The sequence below is a fragment of the Lissotriton helveticus genome, chromosome 8, assembly GCF_964261635.1.
Source record: "Lissotriton helveticus chromosome 8, aLisHel1.1, whole genome shotgun sequence".
NCBI classification, from domain to species: domain Eukaryota; kingdom Metazoa; phylum Chordata; class Amphibia; order Caudata; family Salamandridae; genus Lissotriton; species Lissotriton helveticus.
The window spans coordinates 64579195-64598941 of record NC_136069.1 but is presented as its reverse complement, the minus strand read 5'-3'; the positions used below and the strand labels follow the sequence as shown (position 1 = coordinate 64598941).

Sequence of the window (19747 nt, the reverse complement as noted above, 5' to 3'; positions counted from 1 at the left end):
AGTACTGGGTGCAACCTCAAAATAACTCACCGCAAAATGACTCATCTAATCTACAATTCAGATGCACTGCACATTTTTGTTACTGTGTTTCCATATATTTCCTATTTTATTAATCACAAAATGTATTTGTGAACATATAAATGACCTTTCTATTTGGTTACAGAAAAAAACATTTAATGACAGCACATATTCACTCAAAAAGGAAACTAGCAGGTGTTAGTGGCTTTTCTAAACGGCCTGAGAACTAACGTAGGGGTGGGTGGGACCTCACGGAGTTTCACTTTGTGGAAGTCTGCAGAGTTCCATAAAAACTCTGCAAGATTCCCCAGAGTTCCACGAGTGAGCGGAATCGACACGTTGCGCTAATTTTTAGCTCTGGGAGCTTGTTTCATGCTGCAAAATCAGTGCGAACAGCACCACGTGGCACGCCAGAGGGTAATTCTTCCTTGCTGTCGCTCGAGTAGATTTTCTACTGCAGTAGCAGTTTTCTAACAACGAATGATCGCGACAACCCATGAAAATCTCGTCAGGTGCTGCCCGCGCACCTTATAATCACGCTAGAGGACGCCATTTCGCGCTTGCCATCTTAACACCTTCGATACTCATGACGAGCTCTGCTCCGCTCGTCATGAGCCACAGTGCTCGTGTGCTCATGATGAGCTGAGCTCGTCATGACTGTTTGGACGCTGGCACGCTGGGCTAATTCCCCTGCTGTGCGAGGATTCTGAAGAAACGGGTGTGGTCATGACGAGCTCAGCTCGTCATGAGCACATGACCACCGTGGCTCATGACGAGCTCAGCTCGTCATGAGCACCGGGGCGCCCTCCCTCCCCCGAGCACAGCGGGGGAATATGCCCCACAGGGAAGGGGTTAATATTGGTGAGCCACATGCAAGATAAGACTCTGCCATGCGGGGTGAGCGGGGATTTGCACGAACTCTCCGTTACAGGAGTTTTGCCCACCCCGCGATCTCCACAAGCAGAACGGAATTTATTGCCCACCCTTAGAACTAAGCAGTGTTTCATGTGGTGTGGAAGCCACCGATCAGCCTTAACCCTTCATCCCCACGACCATTGATCATAAATTAATAAATGAATGATTTAACTGCAAGCTCAGTCGAGGCGAGTTGTTTCGAAGCACTAGCGCAGCACCAGATCTTTGATTGGCTAGAGTATAATTTCTTTATAAATACCAGCTATGGTGATCAGTTCAGGGCTGGGCTCGGCGGGGGCCAGTTTCCGTCCAGCTGTGGTAGCACAGTGTTCCAGAGTCCAGAAAAGGTCCACTTTACCCAGCTACCCACAGCTTTCTGTGAATTTCAGGGTATAGCTATAATCAGGGTTCGGTGGGCTCCATAGCCCTTTGGATCTGGGTGTCTTTGTACCAGAGCAACGCCCTGGATGGATGAAGTTGGGGTATAATGTAAAAGTTGCATTGGTACCATCTATTAAATGAAAATGCTGGCTAGAGCGTCATGACCGTGTCCCCGCCTCCCAGCAAAGTCATGTAAACTAAAATGTTCATAGTCTCTTGAATCATTGCTGTCTTACAGTTTTACTGACAAACAAATGGTGTAGACCTGCTCAAGGAGCTAGTTCATTCATTTAAGTGTTTATTCATCTAGAAGTGCGAGGGAGGGGCCCATGTCCCATTATTATCACGTAGCAAATAGTCCACACATGCTATGAATTTTGTGCGAGGAGGACAGGGGAGGGTCCATTTAAAGATTTTTAGGTCTTGCCTGGACAGTGCATGCGCTGTCCTTGCAAGTCCATTGTTCCTCCAAAAAAACACAAGCATTGGCAAAATCAATAGGTCTTGCCTATGCAAGGGCTATTCAGTTTCCAATTTCTTTTAGCTGTATTAGTTTGTTTTTAAACAGACAACATCCTCCTTTTACAATTATTTAGTGTGAACAGTGCTGTGTTCTGGATTGTTATCAGTGATCTTTAAATTATTCTAAGTGGTATTGTTTGTAGCGCGCAGCATGACTGTAATAAAAATACGGTTAATTGATTTTACGAGGTATTTGTTTTGGCTTCAAAGGAGACATGAAAACACATATGTTGCTAGCTGTAAAACTGTCCCAAGGGCTTTGGCTCCGAGGATGAAGCAGGGAGTTGTGATTATGAGCAGAGCTGCGGACTTTGGAACTGGGAAAGAAGGTTTGAGTCTTGGCATCGGCTGAACACCCTGTGATTCTGGGCATATCGCTTAATCGCCCGTACATAAAGTATGAATGTGATAAAACAAACTGAACAGCTCTTAAAATGATTTAAATCCATCTCAACTGTGTGCATGAGAGGGCAGCACAAGCCTCATGGTGTGTGGGGGTCGGAATTTTTATGCTTGCTAGAGGCTTCAGTTCCATGTCAACAGGGCCGGACTGGCCGTAGCGAGCACTGGACATTTCCCCGGTGGGCCGCCAGGGTGGGGGCCATTTTGTGTCCCTGGGGGGACGTTTTTGTTACCGGGGCCGGCAATATCGGCCTCCTGTTACAAAATCGGCCGAAACCGGCCCTAACAAACAGGGCCGGACTGGGAACCAAAACCGGCCCTGGCAAAGTGCTCGGCCGGCCCCCCGCCCCCCGGGCGGGAGGGGGGCGAGCGCTTTGCCAGGGCTGCTTTTCAGCCGATTTTGTTACAGGGCCGATTTTGCAGCTATGCTGCAAAAACGGCTCTGCAACAAAAACGGCCCCCAGGGCCCAAAACCGGCCCCCACCCTTGCGGCCGACCGGGGGATTGCCCGGTGCCCACAACGGCCAGTCCGGGCCTGCTAACAAATAGCTTGGCTGCACATCCCACTTCCACCCAGAGGGCGTGGCTGAGCAGTTTGCCAAGGCCGGTTTTGGTTCCCAGTCCGGCTATGCACGTCAAAGATGGCATGTGTACCCACCAGGTTGGTAGCTTGATGCTCTATTGGGGGTTAGGTGGAGGAATTAACTTGCCGGAACAGATGGGGATATTTCATGCATGTACTTTCGTAGTGTGGTGTTTACCCTTACCACATTGTGCCCGCACTGCAAACGTATATACATTTAAAGTACATGGTGTTGCACCGCGAATGAAACATGGTCACAAGACTGAGAGGCCATGTCGAATGGACGCAATGTCACATAAAAACGAAACTTTTGCAAAAATCTGAATCCATCGAGAGAAGCACTCCCCCGAAGCCCGGCTGGAACAACATGCCATGCAGTATAGAGAACAAGTGGTCCTAGACTTATTTATCGCATACTGAATTAGAAGATGCTTATGTTTTATAACAGAATTTAGGCATGCAAAAAATCAGCTTAGGTACTAAATACAAGGTTTACTTGAAACTGTGCATTTTCAAGTAAACCTTGTATTTAGTACCTTAAACTGATTTTTACATGGCTAAATTCTGTTATAAATCATAAACATCTTCTAATTCAGTGCGATAAATAAGTCTAGGATCACTTGGGGGCCGATTCACAGAACTAACTTAAGACAAAATCCTAAACTTACTACTTTTGGTATTCACAGAAGTTAGGATTTTGTCTTAAGTTTGTCTTAAGACAGACTTAAGACAGACTTAAGTTAGGATTTTGTCTTAAGTCTGTTTTAAGTCTGTCTTAAGACAAGCTTAAGACAAAATCCTAACTTCTGTGAATACCAAAAGTAGTAAGTTTAGGATTTTGTCTTAAGTTAGTTCTGTGAATCGGGCCCTTGTTCTCTAAACTACATGATACCCAGGTCCGTGAACAAAGATTGGGTTACCCCATTAATTTATAATGGAGAACAACATGCCTTGGAAACACAATGCGCTCCGGGCAGCAGAGCCCCAGACCTAGCAATCAATCGACAATTTAATGGTACCATCATCCGAACAAGTGTAATAAACACTCACAACAGTTTGCTGCAGGGTCATTAACAATGGTAAACCTCCTAACGCGCTACTCATAGGGTACGGAAAGTTCTGTGAGTGTATTGCAGATTTAGAGTATTTATTAAACATTTAATCATGTATTAATCATTTATTCATGCAAATGGCAAATAAGGAAAGGCTGTTTCATTTAATGTACCCTAGGCATTCCCCCCACCTATTTTTGTAGTCACTCTTCATTGAGGCACTAAAAGTTAAGCATGGGCTGAAAATGTGTTCCGCTCGGGAAATTTGCGTTTTTTTGGCAATTTCCCGATCAGCAAATCACGTGAAATTGGCAAACAATCCGCAATTCGCAGGTTCGTGAATTTTTTTGCTTGTTCCCGCTTCAAAAATACAATCTCGCTCGCGCTGCATTGACTTACCTTGATTCTGAGTTTGCCGAGTTGTTTTCCTCTCGCGAACAAGATGGCCGCGCCCAAAAATGACTGCATGGGTAAGTTTGCGGTAGGCGCGCTGAAAAAAAACCCCGCGGACACGCCAAAATAAAAAAATTCGCAAGTTCGCACAAATTCGTGGATTTTGCGGACCGCGAATTCGCTTTCGCGCGAATTCACGTACCGTGAATTCGAAAATTTCGCACATACTTACTAAAAGTGCACTCTGCCTTTAATTGCTTTCTCGCTGGTCAATATGGTGGCAGAAAAGTTAAATTCAGTGTAGCGTGCCAGAATTATTCTTCATTACTTTTTTGTTGCTCCATGTCCATACACATATCTTTATTTGTAAGCTGCATGCAGGTTAACAATCATGTGGATGGGGGGGGCTTACCTACCCAACTGTGTGCCCACCTGGGGGCATCTTTCTTTTACCCTCAAGGTACCCGAGGCTCTCCTTCCGCATGCCCCCGTGCGCCTGTATGAGAAGTTGAAATTGAGACACACTGAATATCAGTGCCCAGTTTCTTCTCTTAACTTGCAAACATGCAGAACGAGACACAATTATTGTGATTTTGTTTGTTGTATACATGGTGGCCTGCTCTGAACCCTGGTGTGCAGCGTTTTGGGCCTTCGAGGAGCTAGACATGCACTGAATCTCTTCTGCATAAAGTTCTTCAATGCATTAATTGCAAACAGGACAGAAGATTTGCTCTTTACTTGAGCACTAGTTATAGAAAATATCCTTTTATTTTAGGCACGGTGATATGAAGTGATTTGTCCAGAATCACAGGATGGTGAGTCGACACTGAGACTCGAATCTGGTCCATCAGCTCTAAAGCAGGCAGCTCTGACCATAATGCCACTTCCTCGCCCCTGTGAGGTTTACGCCGGTTGTATGTCAATACAACGCAGGCTTTTTCCCCGCATGCCATTACAATGCGGGGATTACAACGAAAGTCGTTACAACGACTTTCGCTGGAGGGCGCTGGATAGTGAAACAGTTTAATTTTCTATTCCAACTCCAGCCCACGTTGACAGTAGGGAAGGTGTTGGATTGAAAATTAAACTATTCCCTATCCAACAGCGTCATCCGGCTAAAGTCGTTGTAACGACTTTCGTTGTAATCCCGGCGTTGTAATGGCAGTGCGGGGTAATCCCCGCGTTGTTATGGCTGTTCTCCGTTTACGCCGATGTTGCATGCCAATAATAAAATAGATAAGATGCCTGTGACCCATTGCTAGGACCGAGTGTGGCAATAATGTATACTTTTCCAGTTCAACTGAATACTGTAACTAGAGCTCGGTCCGAAATGACGCTGTGGCTTTAAGAAAGAAAAGCACATGGAATGCTTATGAATGTAATCTGTGGTGCCATATAGCTTCGCAACACAACTACACTGCAGACGCGCAAGCGCAAACCATATTTCAAACATTTTCTCAACTGTTTATCACTGGGTGTTGAGTACTGTAGCTAGCATCTTGAAATATTGAGCTGAAGCTGGGATTCCCACCTGGATTCTTTAATTATGAAGGCGGCAGCTCTCGCCGTTGGGCCACATCACTTGAGCACCTCAGAGATGTAAACTCATTCGCCGCGACCACATGCCTTTTCAGCACTAACATGCGACACTACAAAAGTAAGTGACCAGGAAGTACTGATATTGTTCATGAGCGGGATGGACACAGGTACTTGGGCCATGCTCCAGGGGAGGGATAATCAGACAAAAAAAGTGCCATCAGCATGTGCAGACCCTATAGAAGCAGGCAAATGACAGGGACAAAACTGCCAACCAATTGTAAGCAATGGGCGGACCTTAAGCCCACTGTATGTTTTACAAAATGTCTTGCAGAGACAGCACACGCGCTGTCTAGGTGAAACTGTGGAAACTTAAATGGGGGTTATAACCTGCCCGTTACTTACCATTGGTTGGCTTGAGGATCACTCTCATTTTATTGATTTTCATCGGTACGCTCCTCTGGTTCCGCTTTATCTTTCCCTTTCACTCCAACCAGTGGAGCGTGGACCAAGTACAGTTTCCTGCCCATGGCCAGGGTCCTTCCACTGGCCCCAGTCTTCCAGGGGTACTTCTTAAGGTCTCGGCTAGTAACGCACGAAGCGCGTTCTCGCCAGAGAACTATAGTTGTCGTCTCAGCCCACAACGAGCTGGAATGTGAAGACAAGACCTGGCCGCGCGCGCCGCGTTGTCCCATAGGATAACGTTGCGCGCGTGAACTTCTGCCGACAGCATGGCAGAAAGGACCGGATCGCGACGCGCACCTGCTGGAATGCAGGGGGAGTCTGAGCCTGCTGTGTGTGTGAGCCCGGCAGCAACCCTCCTCCTCCTCCTCACTGCCAGAGGCACACGGGCTTGCGAGCATGCAGTGTTCACAGTGGCATTAGGATTCAAGGAGAGGGCGCACATACGTCGGATTAATACTGATTGCATCGGCACAAAGGCAGTTTTCTTTTATTGAAACTAGGTACTTTCTTTTCTCTTTAACGGGGCTCTTGATGTAGGATTTAAAAAACAAAAGACTTCATCTGATTGTCATTACGGAGTCTGCCAGAACGTCTGTTTAACTTGTTTTTAATTGTTGTAGTTCAAAGGAGTGCATTTGTTTACAGTCCTGAGTTGCTTGCTCCATTGCACCCTTCTTCCTGCTGCTTTCCCTGTACCCCTCCCACCCTCCTCTTGCTTGCCTCCGTACCCCAGACCTCATGTTGCATGCCTGTACTGCCCTCGGTCATGTTTCATTTTTTCATGCTATGTTAATACTTCTGCTCCTCCATGCCCCACACTGCTCCCGGTTTCTGTCAGTCTGCCGTCTTGCTGCTGCGCCCACAGCCCGTCCAGGATCACCCCAGTAACACACCATTGGGAACGGACTACTCTTCAGTACTCCTGCTGGACACGTGCTGTATGGGTCTCGGACCCTCTGCTCTAATGCTTGGACATACACCCTAATTACTGCGTTTGGTGCTATTCTGCTTCATTGTTTAATTGCTCCCCTCCCAGTTCACTATGTTCCGGTTTTATTTTCTTACCTTTACTGACCCTTTTGATTGTAACCTCCTGCTTTGATATGCATATGTGATTTGTCCAGGTTTGAACCCCTATGACAATTGTACTGCTGCTATCCCCCAAAGGGTTAAGGCTCTCTGATATCCTTCGGGATCATGTTCGCGCTATATGAAACTTTATAAAGAAATAAATAAATAAAATAAATAAATCCTGCATGTCGGTGAGTGCACATTCCATGCCACAAGCAATCACAGGCCTTCCTTAGTGATCCTGTGTATTGGGCAACTTTGAATTCCCTGTGTGCCACACAGCATAAACAAAGCTCATTCTTTCATAGTTTCTGGTTTAGCCATAAATCACGAATATTTGACAACATGACATTTGTTACTCTCCCTGATTCACCATTTTAAAGCAAAACGATTCTTCAAATCCAAAAAGTTAGTCTCAAACTGAAGTAGACTCCCCTATAGAAACGAATTATTTCCTAATCTTGCCAGCCACAAAATCTCAGTTTCTAATCTAATCTAATCCATGAGCCTAATGAGCCCCACTGCCAAATCATTATTATTTATTTTATTTGCAGTTTTATATAATGCAAGCGCGAGCCAAAGGTGCTGTAGCGCTTTACATGAGCACCAGCTACATAACACAAGGTCATATTCATTTCTGCAGGCAGTGAGTTGCACAAGATCACAGGATGTTGAGCTGATGCTGAGACTCAAACCTGATGGTAGCTTTGTATTTAACACCACATCCTCTCACACCATGCCCTAATCTATCTGCCATCCAGCTCTTAACCAAATTATTTCAACGGGAAACAACCATAACGACGCGGTCATAACACCGCAGTACCATTACAACGCGGATTTTAGAACGCAAGTCGTTACCACGACTTGCGCTGGAGGGCGCTCTAGACTAAGGAATAGTGTGATTTACTATTCCATGACCTTCCCTACTGTATGTAGGCTGGAGTTGGAATAGTAAATCATACTATTCCTATGTCCAGCACCCTACAGCGCAAATCGTGGTAACGACTTGCGTTGTAAAAGCTGCGTTGTGATGGTACTGCGGTGTTATGTACCGCGTTGTACCATCATGCATCCATTTCAACCAACCCATACCTTACTCCATTTGGTTGGAAAAATAAACAATGCTCCCAGATCAATCGGGCCCCTGACAACCATCACTTCTGTCCCCAAATAATCAGACAGCCCCTCCAAGCTCCTCATCAACACTTTCTCTATTCTCATCTAGCCCCGGTCACTATGGATGATTGACCCAGTGCTTAATTTGTAAAAAGGTAAGAGCCAGTGCCAGGCCGCTGCATCTTGACCCCTCAATACCCCTGCCAGTGCTGCCGATGACAGTCCCTAATCAACTACTAACCACCACACTCATACAAGTGTGAGAATTCAGACTATTCCATCAACACAAGGGTAAAAGAACTCTGTGGGTGCTGGTAATATCCATTTCTAATGTAAACTGATTAAACTACTGTTGTTTTGCTCTTTTCCAAACTTAGACAACAGCACCACCTTGTGGCAGACTGTCATAAGAGCTGCTACTGTGAATTAAGTGTTGGTTTTGAGCACTTGAAACCACCCGCTCAAATTAAGCACTGGATTGACCCTACACCAGGGGTGGTTCCTCCATTAGGGCAGAGGAGCATCGTCCCACTGCTTTCTTGCAGTGCGAGAAGCAGAAATATAAAATGGTATTTTAAATACCATTTTATGTTTCTGCTTCTCGGTCTGCGACAAAGCAGAAGGGAATGCCTGGTTGGGGGCAGGTGGGTGGGCAGGGCGGGATGAGTGGCTTGGCCAATGCTGTGGGCCCTGACTGTTTGGTCGGCCCTCTGGGGCCAACCAAACCAGTCAATCGCACTCTGCATGCAGCCTACATATAGAAAATGGCCACCCCGTAGGCGACCGACTGGGCGCTGTCCCCACCAATCAAAACGCTGGTGCTGCAGTGTTGTGATTGGCTTAGGGGAGGGTAGGAAGGATTGCTGCTTCCTGTTCCTGCCAGAGGCAGGAGAGCAGGAAAGCAGCAGTAAAATGCGGGAGCGGAGGCAGAGCGGGACCTGGTATGGTAAGTTTAAAAAAAAAATTCAATCCCCCCAGCGTGAAACCCCTCAGGCCCCCACCCCCCCACCCATAAGCCATGCGAGCCGCAACTGCCCTACACTTGCTTCCCTTACCCCAGTCCCCAGCTATTGCTGTTTATTGGGCTGTACTTTCTGTGACCCTCAGGTGTGCAGCTTCAAAGGATGACATGGGCTTGGAAATGACCCGTTCTCCTCGTTAGAATGGAGAGACATGCAGAGCACATCTCCTTCCGCTATACAATGTAAAACCATACAAGGCCCACAGAGCACTCAATGCCACTCCACTCTACAACACTTTACTCCACTTCATGCCACCCTTAGCCACTCCACTCTACTCCACTCTACACCACTTCACTCTAGGCCTCTCCACTCTACACCACTCCATTTAAGACACTCTACTCCTCTCTGTGACACTACACCACTCTACAACACTCTACTCTACGCCACTTTTCACTACTCCACTCTATACCACTTTATTACACTCTAAGATAATCTACGCCACTCCACTGTGCCACTCTACTCCACTCTATGACACTCCACTCTACGACACTCCACGCTATGCTACTCTACGCCACTTTACACCACTGTACGACACTTTTGTCCGTGAAAATCCACAACACTGTACTCCATTCTATGCCACTTCACTCTACTTTACTCTACTTCACTCTACTCTACTGCACTCTCTGCCACTTTACTCCTCTCCACTCCACTCTTCGCCACTCCACCCCTTCCCAGTAACAAACGTCCCTGCAGCCCCCATAATGCGGGGGTTGGCCCTACCTCCAGGGGCCCCCTCCACCACTGGCAGGCCCTTGGCCTGAGAGCCTTGGACTGGGTCTGGAGTGTGGAGGGCCCCTGCATGGACTTCGAAGGGGGCCCCCCTTAGGTTTGTTACGCCACTGGCTCTACTCTGACGCTACTGCACTCTGACACTTTATGACACTCCACTCTACAACTCTGCACTCCATTCTATGACACTCCACACCACTTTATTCCACTCTATGATTCTCTACTCCACTACACTCTACGACACTCCACAACACTGTAATCCATTCTACGCCACTCCACTCTATGGCTTGCTGCTTTATGCCAGTTCACAACAGTCTGCTCCACTCTACACACTCCATGCCACTCTGGGACACTCCACTCCGTGCTACTCCAATCTGTGTCACTCCACTCCACTCTACTACACTCCAAACTACGCCACTCCACTTAACGCTGCTCTACTCCATGCCATTATACTCTGACACTCCACTCTACGACACTCTACTCCACCCCACTCTATTCCTCTTTGTGCCACTCTATTCCACTCTGTGCCAACCTACTCTACTCTGTACCATTCTACTCCACTCTTTGCCAATTTACCCCAATTCAAGCCACTCCACTCTACTTCACCCTATGCCACTCTCCTCCATGCCACTCTCCTCTATGCCACCAGCTTTTAGCCATAGTGAACAGCAGCCATGCTTTTGTGTGACATGGCTAAACACATTGACAAAGCCATTAGCTCTTGTAAGACGAGACCTATTGGCTATGCCAATGCTTGTTCTGAATGGGACCACCATTATACGAAGTCATCAGAGGCAATGACCTCATTGGTGATGCCCTTAACTGGGTGGTCGCTCAGTCGCCATTCCTATTGGATCTAGGACCACCGACAGGTTGTCCTCGATGGAGCGGATTGGTCGTCGGCAGCTACGTGAAGTAGGTGAACGGGACAGCCGCCATCCCAGCCAAACACCTACGACGACTACAACGCATCCAAAGCGCCTCCGCCCGACTGATCGTCAACGTCCCCCGCCACAGCCACATCACCCCCCACCTGAGAGACCTACACTGGCTCCCCGTCGACAAGAGGATCACTTCAAGCTTCTCACCCACGCACACAAAGCACTCCACAACGCCGGACCAGCCTACCTGAACAGCAGACTCAGCCTCTACACCCCCACCCGCCAGCTCCGCTCCGCCAGCCTCGCCCTCGCCGTTGTCCCCCGCATCCAACAAACGACCTCCGGCGGCAGATCCTTCTCCTACCTCGCCGCCAAGACCTGGAACACTCCCTACCCACCTACGGCAGACCCAAGACCTACTCACCTTCAGAAGACTCCTCAAGACCTGGCTCTTCGAGCAGTAGCAGCACCCTCTCCCCTCAGCGGCTTGAGACCCTCACGGGTAAGTAGCGTGCTTTACAAGTACTCTGATTGATTGATTGATTGATTTTGTAGAAGAAGTCCCATAATCTAAATGATGACATCAACCCTATAATTCCTGCAGTCTACAGGGTATCACAGGAGAGGCCTGTGCAAAGCTGGAGGGTGTCCAGCCCCCAGCAGGCCTCAGCCCAGACTGGGGGGTGGGGGGGCTGGGAGGCGCCTCTTTGCATTGCAGCCAGGGCCCTTTAAACTGCTCAGCCTCGACCCTGATTGAAATGCAGCAGCAGGCCCTGGGCTGATGCGAGCTCAGCGTCGCCACCGCCCGCTCCTTTCCTTACACGCTGACCCCCGTGTCACAGCGCGCGCTCCCGCCCACACCTGCAGGCGCTGCTATTATTAGGCGCTAGGTCACCCACGCTGACCTTATTAACTTATAAATAGTTACAGTTCTGCATAGGCTGGTAAATAAGGTTCTAATGGGGGAAAAGAGCCTACGACAGATGCATTGTGCAGCCATTTGTGGAAGTCTCTCTTCACAGGAGGCAGAGCCGGACTGGGAACCACAACTGGCCCTGGCAAAGTGGGGTTGGAGGTGCCACCAAGCTCTTTGCCTGGGCCGGTTTACGGCCGATTTTGGAACAGGGTCCATTTTGTACCTATGCTGCAAAAACGGCCCTGTAACAAAAACGGCCCCCAGGGGCCCAAAACCGGCCCCCATGCATGCGGCGCACCGGGAGATTGCCCGGTGCCCGCTATGGCCAGTCCGGCCCTGACAGGAGGCCACGGTACGTCAGGGGGTCTACAGAGCAGGCACTGCCACTCGTCACACAGGACACTTTTTACCTTACGATCTTGGGACTTTGAAACACTCCTGATTCTTGTAGCCATGACAGCTTCACTGATCTAAAAGCATAGGGCCTCATTTATGAAAAGTGACGCATCGCTGCGTGAAAACAGCGATGTGTCACTTTTCACTGCGCCCTCCCTGTGACACTAACGATGCGTCATATTTACAGATACGTCAGTATTTCTGACGTATCTGTATGGCGCAAAAGTGACGCATTGCTGGAGTGTGTCACAAAAGTGACGCAACTCCAGCAATGTGTACTTTCACTTGGGCAAGTCCCATGCTGTTAGTGCCTGCGTCAGTCTTACGCCTGCCTCATGGCAGGCGTAAGATTTTGACGCATTAGCGGCCAAGAAATGGCGCAGTGAAATCTTATAGATTTCACTGCGGCACTTCTATGACGCTTTCTTGCATCAAAACGCCCCCCTTGCATACATTATACCTGGCGCAGGTATAATGTGGCGCAGGGGTTTACAAAGTGATGCATCTACCTAGATGCGTCACTTTGTAAATATGGTGCAACAAGGCACATTTTTTACTCCGCTGGTGCGTCACAAAAAGTGACGCACCAGTGGCGTAAAAGTGACGCAAGGGCTCATAAATGAGCCCCACGGCTTTCTTTTCTTCTCTCAGTCCATGTCTCCAGGCCTGTACCTTGACGCAACAGGAACAGAACAGCACACACAACAAGCACAGGCAAAGACAACAGGTGTCATTTGTGACGTGGGGTTATCGTTTATGGGAAAAAATAAAATGAAGATAGCCTCCTATGTGCACACGCACATGGCGGGCATCCTGAAATGTGTTTTTCCCCCATAAAAAAACAGTTTGAAGGAGATGTAGCCTAGTGGCTAGAACTGCCCACCTTGGGACTCGAGGAACTTAGATCTTAGCCTCGGCTCAATATTGTGTCATTGTGGGCAAATCACTTCATTTATCCGTGCCCCCCGCACTGTTAAAAATGAGCATTAAAAAAATATTTCACCTTGAGTGCACAAGAGTGTGCATCCATCCAAGTTGGCCGAACATGTGGTGGCGGTCATGAAGATTTAAAAAAACATTTAAAGATGACTTTTAGTTCATAGAGAGCCCATTGATGGGTGGCTGATGAAGAGTGGGGGGGTCAAGTAGGTGCTGAAGGACAACTAACTTTTAGAATAAAGGGGGGCACAAAAGGGTGTGTGAGAGTGAAGAGTGAGAGAGTGGGAGAGAAAATAGACACTAATGCAATGCAATGCGAGGTTCTGACGTCATCCAAGTAAAACACAGTTAGATGGAAATGTTACTTGGGCAGAACAAAGACAGGAATAGGAAGAAAAGCCATGAAGAGCAGACACCCGCGACAGACAAGAAAGCCGCCAAACCACCAATCAATTAATAATCCGTTCATTTAGCCCCTTGCATACGGGGCTGATTCCCCCGCTGTGCTGGGGGAGAGAGGGGCGCCCACAGCGCCCCCGTGCTCATGACGAGCTCAGCTCTTCATGACCACACCCGTTTCTTCAGAACGCTTGCACAGCAGGGGAATAAGCCCTGCGTGCGAGCGTTCCAGCGGTCATGACGAGCTGACCTCGTCATGAGCACACGAGCACCGTGGCTCATGACGAGCTGAGCTCGTCATGAGCGTCGATGAGGTTAACTTAAAATAGCTTTAAAAACATTATATAACACCAATTTACAAATTCGTAAAATGCAAATAACTCTCCTTAAGCAGCCATTAATAACAAGAATTTTCAATGCAACTGGTCTCGCATGTGCGAGTGTTTATCTATTGGCATTGTAAATGACAATGCCTTTTATTTATGTGTTTTTTTCAGAGCAACACATGTATAAAAGGCATTGTCATTTTTAATGCCACTAACTCCAACTCGAGCAAATGCAAGACCACTCTAATGGTGGCCTCGCCCATTTGTTTAGACTCTGCTTTGCCGTATGCAGGTTACAGCAAGCGATAATGGGCTTGATAATATGCCCTTGTTAATTCCCATAGAAGCCCAGGTTCACACCAGAACATGGGCTTCTATGGGAATTCACAAGGGCATATTATCAATCCCATTATCGCCGCTTTAGCGGCAGTTTCCTGCCACATAATTTTAACGTGGGTCTTGATAATATGCCCCGAAGTTTTTTAATTTGGCAAAATACTGCCGGCAAAGAACGTGCAGAGGGTTCCATAACCATCGAAAGTGCGGCCAACCAGAGCGAGACACTACTTAGGAGCGAAGAGCTTCCTGTGACTCCATCTCGAAGGCCCAAGAAATGTGACAGCTTAAGACGTGTAAACAAGGCTACCGGCCAAAGCCCTAAGCTTGGAGACCCCCAGGCACATGTGAAATGGCTCAGTGTTAATTTGATATCAACAGCATGGGCTTAACTGTATTAGGTTAACAAAAGTGCAATGACATGAATGTGTAAGATGTGCTCAGTGATAATTTCTTTACCTTTATATTTTTGGGCGCATTTTAATACTCTATCCTTGGCAAATTGCATTCTATCAAAAACAGCCTGAAAGGGAATGCCTGCTTGTACTGAATTTCCCCCATCAGCGGCTATGGTTCTATATCAAACATTTCAGTTGCTCTTTGCAATGGAGCATTGCAAACATTTTTAAAACTTTTATGTGCAGTCATGCATCATTTCTGACTGTGTTTCTTGCTGGAGGGATTCTTGTAAGAGACGTTGCACATCATGTTCCACTCGTTCAGTGGTGCAATAGTACTCCTCCTAGGTATATATAGTACCAGCAGGGATCAGTTGAACTATGGCTCACAAAGGATTTGAGAGCTCTGTGCCACACATTTTCATTGGGTTTGTGTCCCTCAAAAATCACATGCTTCCGTATCTGATTTAATGATGGATCCTTCTATTCTAACGTTTGCCCATCTTGAGACCAGTCGTGAACTAGAGTGCATCCACCAAAGTGCAGTGCTGCCTTCGGCTAGCAGTAGGACCATCTGTTGGAGTCTTGAGATGGCATATTTTTATCAATACTCCGGACCAACCACAGCATCAAGCTGTCAATGTGTTTTTCTGTGGCATGGCCAATCGTCCTGCACTCTCCATTTTAAGACTGCTACCACTTACTACTCCCTGCATCTACCAAAGCAGATGTTGACGACGCTCCTTCGCCCACATCACAGCAAAAACCTGAAAAACTCCGGACCATCACCTCACTTCCGGAATTCCAAATGGCCTTCAAGACCGGGCTGTTCGAATAAGCCTCTGAGGCCTGCAAGCACCTGGATACCCCATCGGGTGATTAGTAGCGCTTTATAATTCCTGATTGATTGATTGGCTATTAAGTTGGTGTCATAACACCCTATTGGGTGGTCCATCGGGCAATCCAACAAGACCATGTGTGTGTGTGTCTTGTTAAACCTACACATATCTCCTAATACAACAAGGGATTTAGGAATATTTTTGAAGAAGATTCCACCCAGTGTAACCAGTATGCAATCTGTTAAGGAACTGAATGGCCCATCCTTCAAATGTGTAAGTAGAGTGAAAAGTATGTATGGATGTAGAATGTAGATTGGGCCGCTTGTGGCTAGTCATTCTGTTAAATGCATCCAAATATTCAGTAACTTTATTGTGGGAATTACCCACTGGTTTGCACGACCCTATTTCAAGGACAGAGGCACCAGCAAATCCAGCACTTCTAACAGCCTATCTTCTAAATTATCTGCAGGGTGAGAATGGTTTAAACAGACATTACATAGGCCTGAGTAATACTATGGCATATTTGGGCCAAATCGCCATAGAACTTTTATGATAGTTGTAAGATGATCCTTTTAACACAGTGGGAACCTACTTCCCCATACGTAGCCTTTCAACAGTAAATTACCACTGAAGATGATGGGCAGAATGTCTGTCTACAAGTTGGTGATGCTGCCCAAGATTCACTTCCCTAGGCGTATGATTTTCAAATCTAGATACAATCTGTATATATGTTCATGCTTATAAATCTAGATACAGTCTTTATATATGATCATGTTTACAAATCTAGATACAGTCTTTATATAGGATCATTTTTACTAATCTAGATATAGTCTGTATACATGATCATGTTTATAAATCTAGATACAGTCTTTATATAGGATCATGTTTACAAATCTAGATATCGTCTGTATACAGGAGTATGTTTAAAAATCTAGATACAATCTGTACACATGATCATATTTATAAATCTAGATACAGTCTTTATATAGGATCACCTGTACAAATCTAGATATAGTCCGTATACATGATTGTGTTTACAAATCTAGATACAATCTGTATACATGATTATGTTTATAATTCTAAAAACAGTCTTTATATTGGATCATGTTTACACATCTAGGTATAGTCTGTAAACAGGATTGTGTTTAAAAATCTAGATACAGTCTCTATACAGGATTATGTTTACACATATAGATATAGTCTGTATACAGGAGTATGTTTACAAATCTAGACACAACCTGTATAAAGGATTATGTTTGCAAATCTAGATACAGTCTTTATATAGGATCATGTTCACACATCTTGATATAGTCTGTATACAAGACTATGTTTACACAAATCTAGATAGAGTCTGTATAAAGAATTGTTTTTCCAAATCTAGATACAGTCTCTATACAGGATTATGTTTACAAATCTTGATAAAGTCTGTATGCATGATTATGTTTACAAATCTAGAAACAACCTGTATAAATGATTATGTTAAAAAATCTAGATACAGTCTACAGAGGATTATGTTTACAATTCTAGAAAGAGCCTGTACACAGGATCATGTTTGCAAATCTAGATAGTCTTTATATGTTATGTTATGTTATGTTATGTTACCTAGCTTTTGTATAGCGCAAATCACCACTGGTCTCTAAGCGCTTTATACAGGATTACGTTTGCAAATCTAGATACCCTCGGTATGTAGGCCTAGGTTTGCATTTCTAGATAAAGACTCTATACAGGCTTAGGTTTACGAATCTAGATACAGTATGTGTTACAGGCTTAGGTTTACAGATCTAGATACAGGATGTATTATCATTTGTAAACATATACCATGTGAAGTGATTGGGAGAGCTTACAAAAGAAATACCAGGTTGGGCAGCACCACCACCTTGAAAACAGTAATTCTGCCCATCATTTTAGGTGAAAATTTACACACCCTTGCAAATTTATCAGTAATATCCGCAACCGCATGTCGTATATTCCTGTTGTTGATCCCTCTCCTATTGTGCGTAATTTGAAATTCAATTATTGGAATACAGTCAGACCCATTAAGTTGGTATTTAAGGACCACCACAACAAAGTCACCACCAGGACAAAAACTCAGATGTAGAGTCATTGGCATTAAACTCATCAGTGGTGAAGAATTCCTCCACCGCCCGCAACATCTAACGCATAGAGGTAAGGGGATGGTTAAAAGCAAACAACACATCTTGGGTATACCACTATAAAGCTGATCATATCTCACCATCTTATTGTCCAACCTTCATGTCTTTGCCTGAATAAGGCAGAAAAAGTTGTATTTCACAAGATAAACCTTGTGATGGATTAGAGAAAATGCAGTCTCCTGCCCCTGAATAGCGGGAAGGGTCATGCAGTTGTAGGATAGCCACAACAGGTAGGTCTAATAGTGGTGCCACTTCTTTAGGTTCAAAGGCCTGACAAAGGTTTCAATGTTCTAACACAGATGCCATTATAGGCTATTGTATAAAACAGAAGTTAAAATGTAGTTAAATCCAAATGTTTTCAGCTTATATACTCCTTTAAACTGTGTAAGATTTGCCTAGAGCAGCAGTTCTTAACCTGTGGTTCACAGACCCCAGGCGCCCATAACGCCTACTCAGAGATTTGGAAACTGTTTAGAAAATGTAATATTATTAGCAAATTGATAAAATATATATGTACACCAGAAAACAATCTCTAAACAGTAAATCTGTAGAAGTAATTTGATGTGGCCACTTACCTGCCATGCCTCAACTTTTTTGATGTCTACGCATGACCCATTGGTGAAGAGCCCCTTGCCTGGGACACATGTGTAGATTTCCTGTAGGGCATGTGCAATGGAGTAGACTGCTAAATACACATTATAGGATATCCGTAGGTGGATGAAGTCTAAGTAAGGGGTCTCCACACTGGTAAGGTTCTCCTCTCCTGTACATGGCGGTCGGAATCCCACAGTGTTGTTTCCACCTCTCGTCCCTTCATCAGGGCTCTTTGGAGGAGAGGTTGGAGCCTGGGAGTTCTTGGAAGTCTCTGGGAGGTAGCAGTTGAATGTTTCCTCCCAGAACTCCCTGACAAACCCATTGCCAGGGGATCTTTTAGGATGCACGTTTTGGAGGAACTCTCGTAAACCAGGGATCTGTCCTGCCCTTAAAGCAAAACCTATGGTGCCACCAATCACGTGGAAGAACTCTGGCATGGCAATCAAGGAGGAGCTTGCCCAAGCCTCGCTCGCTAGCCATATCCTTCCAGTAATATTGCGCCGCACTATCTCCTTGAGAAGGGGCTCTAAATCGGGGCCACTGGAAAAGACAACAATAACCTTAGCTTTAGAGTTCTCTATGACATCCACCACATGCTGAATGTCCTCTTCCTCTGAGTACTGAGAAATGAGCTCACTGAAGTCGATGCAGATATCTCGCTCTTCGGCTTCTTCCCGGAACTTCTCAATCCCTGGTCGGCCATAGTCATCATCTGCCGCGATCGTGCCCACCCAGTTCCAACGGAAATACTCAATGATGTCAGCCATGGCTGTGGCCTGGTGCTCATCATTTGGAATAGTGCGCAGAAAGGACTTGTATTGGTTCTTGTTGCTGAGAAGTCGGCTGGAGGATGCATAACTGACCTGTGGGAAGAATGAAAAAAAAGATACAACCATTGATAAGCTTTGATCAGCTCAGGAAATAACTTCATATACAAGTGGCAGAAAACAGTGGAGGGAGAAAAAAGTACTGGTCTGAACAAGGACACAGAATATTTCAAAATAGCAGGTGTGATTCACAAAGGTAACTTACACTTTTGTGTAAGTTTACACTGTTGAGCAAGTTTTCTACTTTTAGGTATTGACACACTCCTAGTGTAAGTTACTGCTAAGACAAAGAAACAGTAGTAAGCCCAGCTCTTTCCTCAGTAGATAGTGCTGCATGGATGCACGTCAGGTGAGTAGGGCACGCAGTCTGTTTTACTGGGGAGTGGTGACTGGCTGCACTGAATTATTTGCCACTTAACTGTTAGTTTGTGAAGTTTTATGGTTGCCTAACCTGCATCCAGCAGTGCATGTTGTTATGTTATGTCTATTTGTACAGAGCCCCATTACCCGCAAGGGTATCCTGTCGCTGAGCAGGTGT

General features: G+C 46.0%; 1 protein-coding gene across 1 annotated transcript in view; it reads right to left on the bottom strand.

Moving 5' to 3' along the window:
* The window catches only part of CASR (calcium sensing receptor), a 282126-nt gene that overhangs the window by 73188 nt on the left and 189191 nt on the right, over positions 1 to 19747 (bottom strand). Inside the window, exon 4 of the mRNA XM_078656628.1 lies at positions 18364 to 19245. Within this exon, the coding sequence (XP_078512754.1) occupies positions 18364 to 19245 (882 nt within the window). The remainder of the gene's footprint in view (positions 1 to 18363; positions 19246 to 19747) is intronic.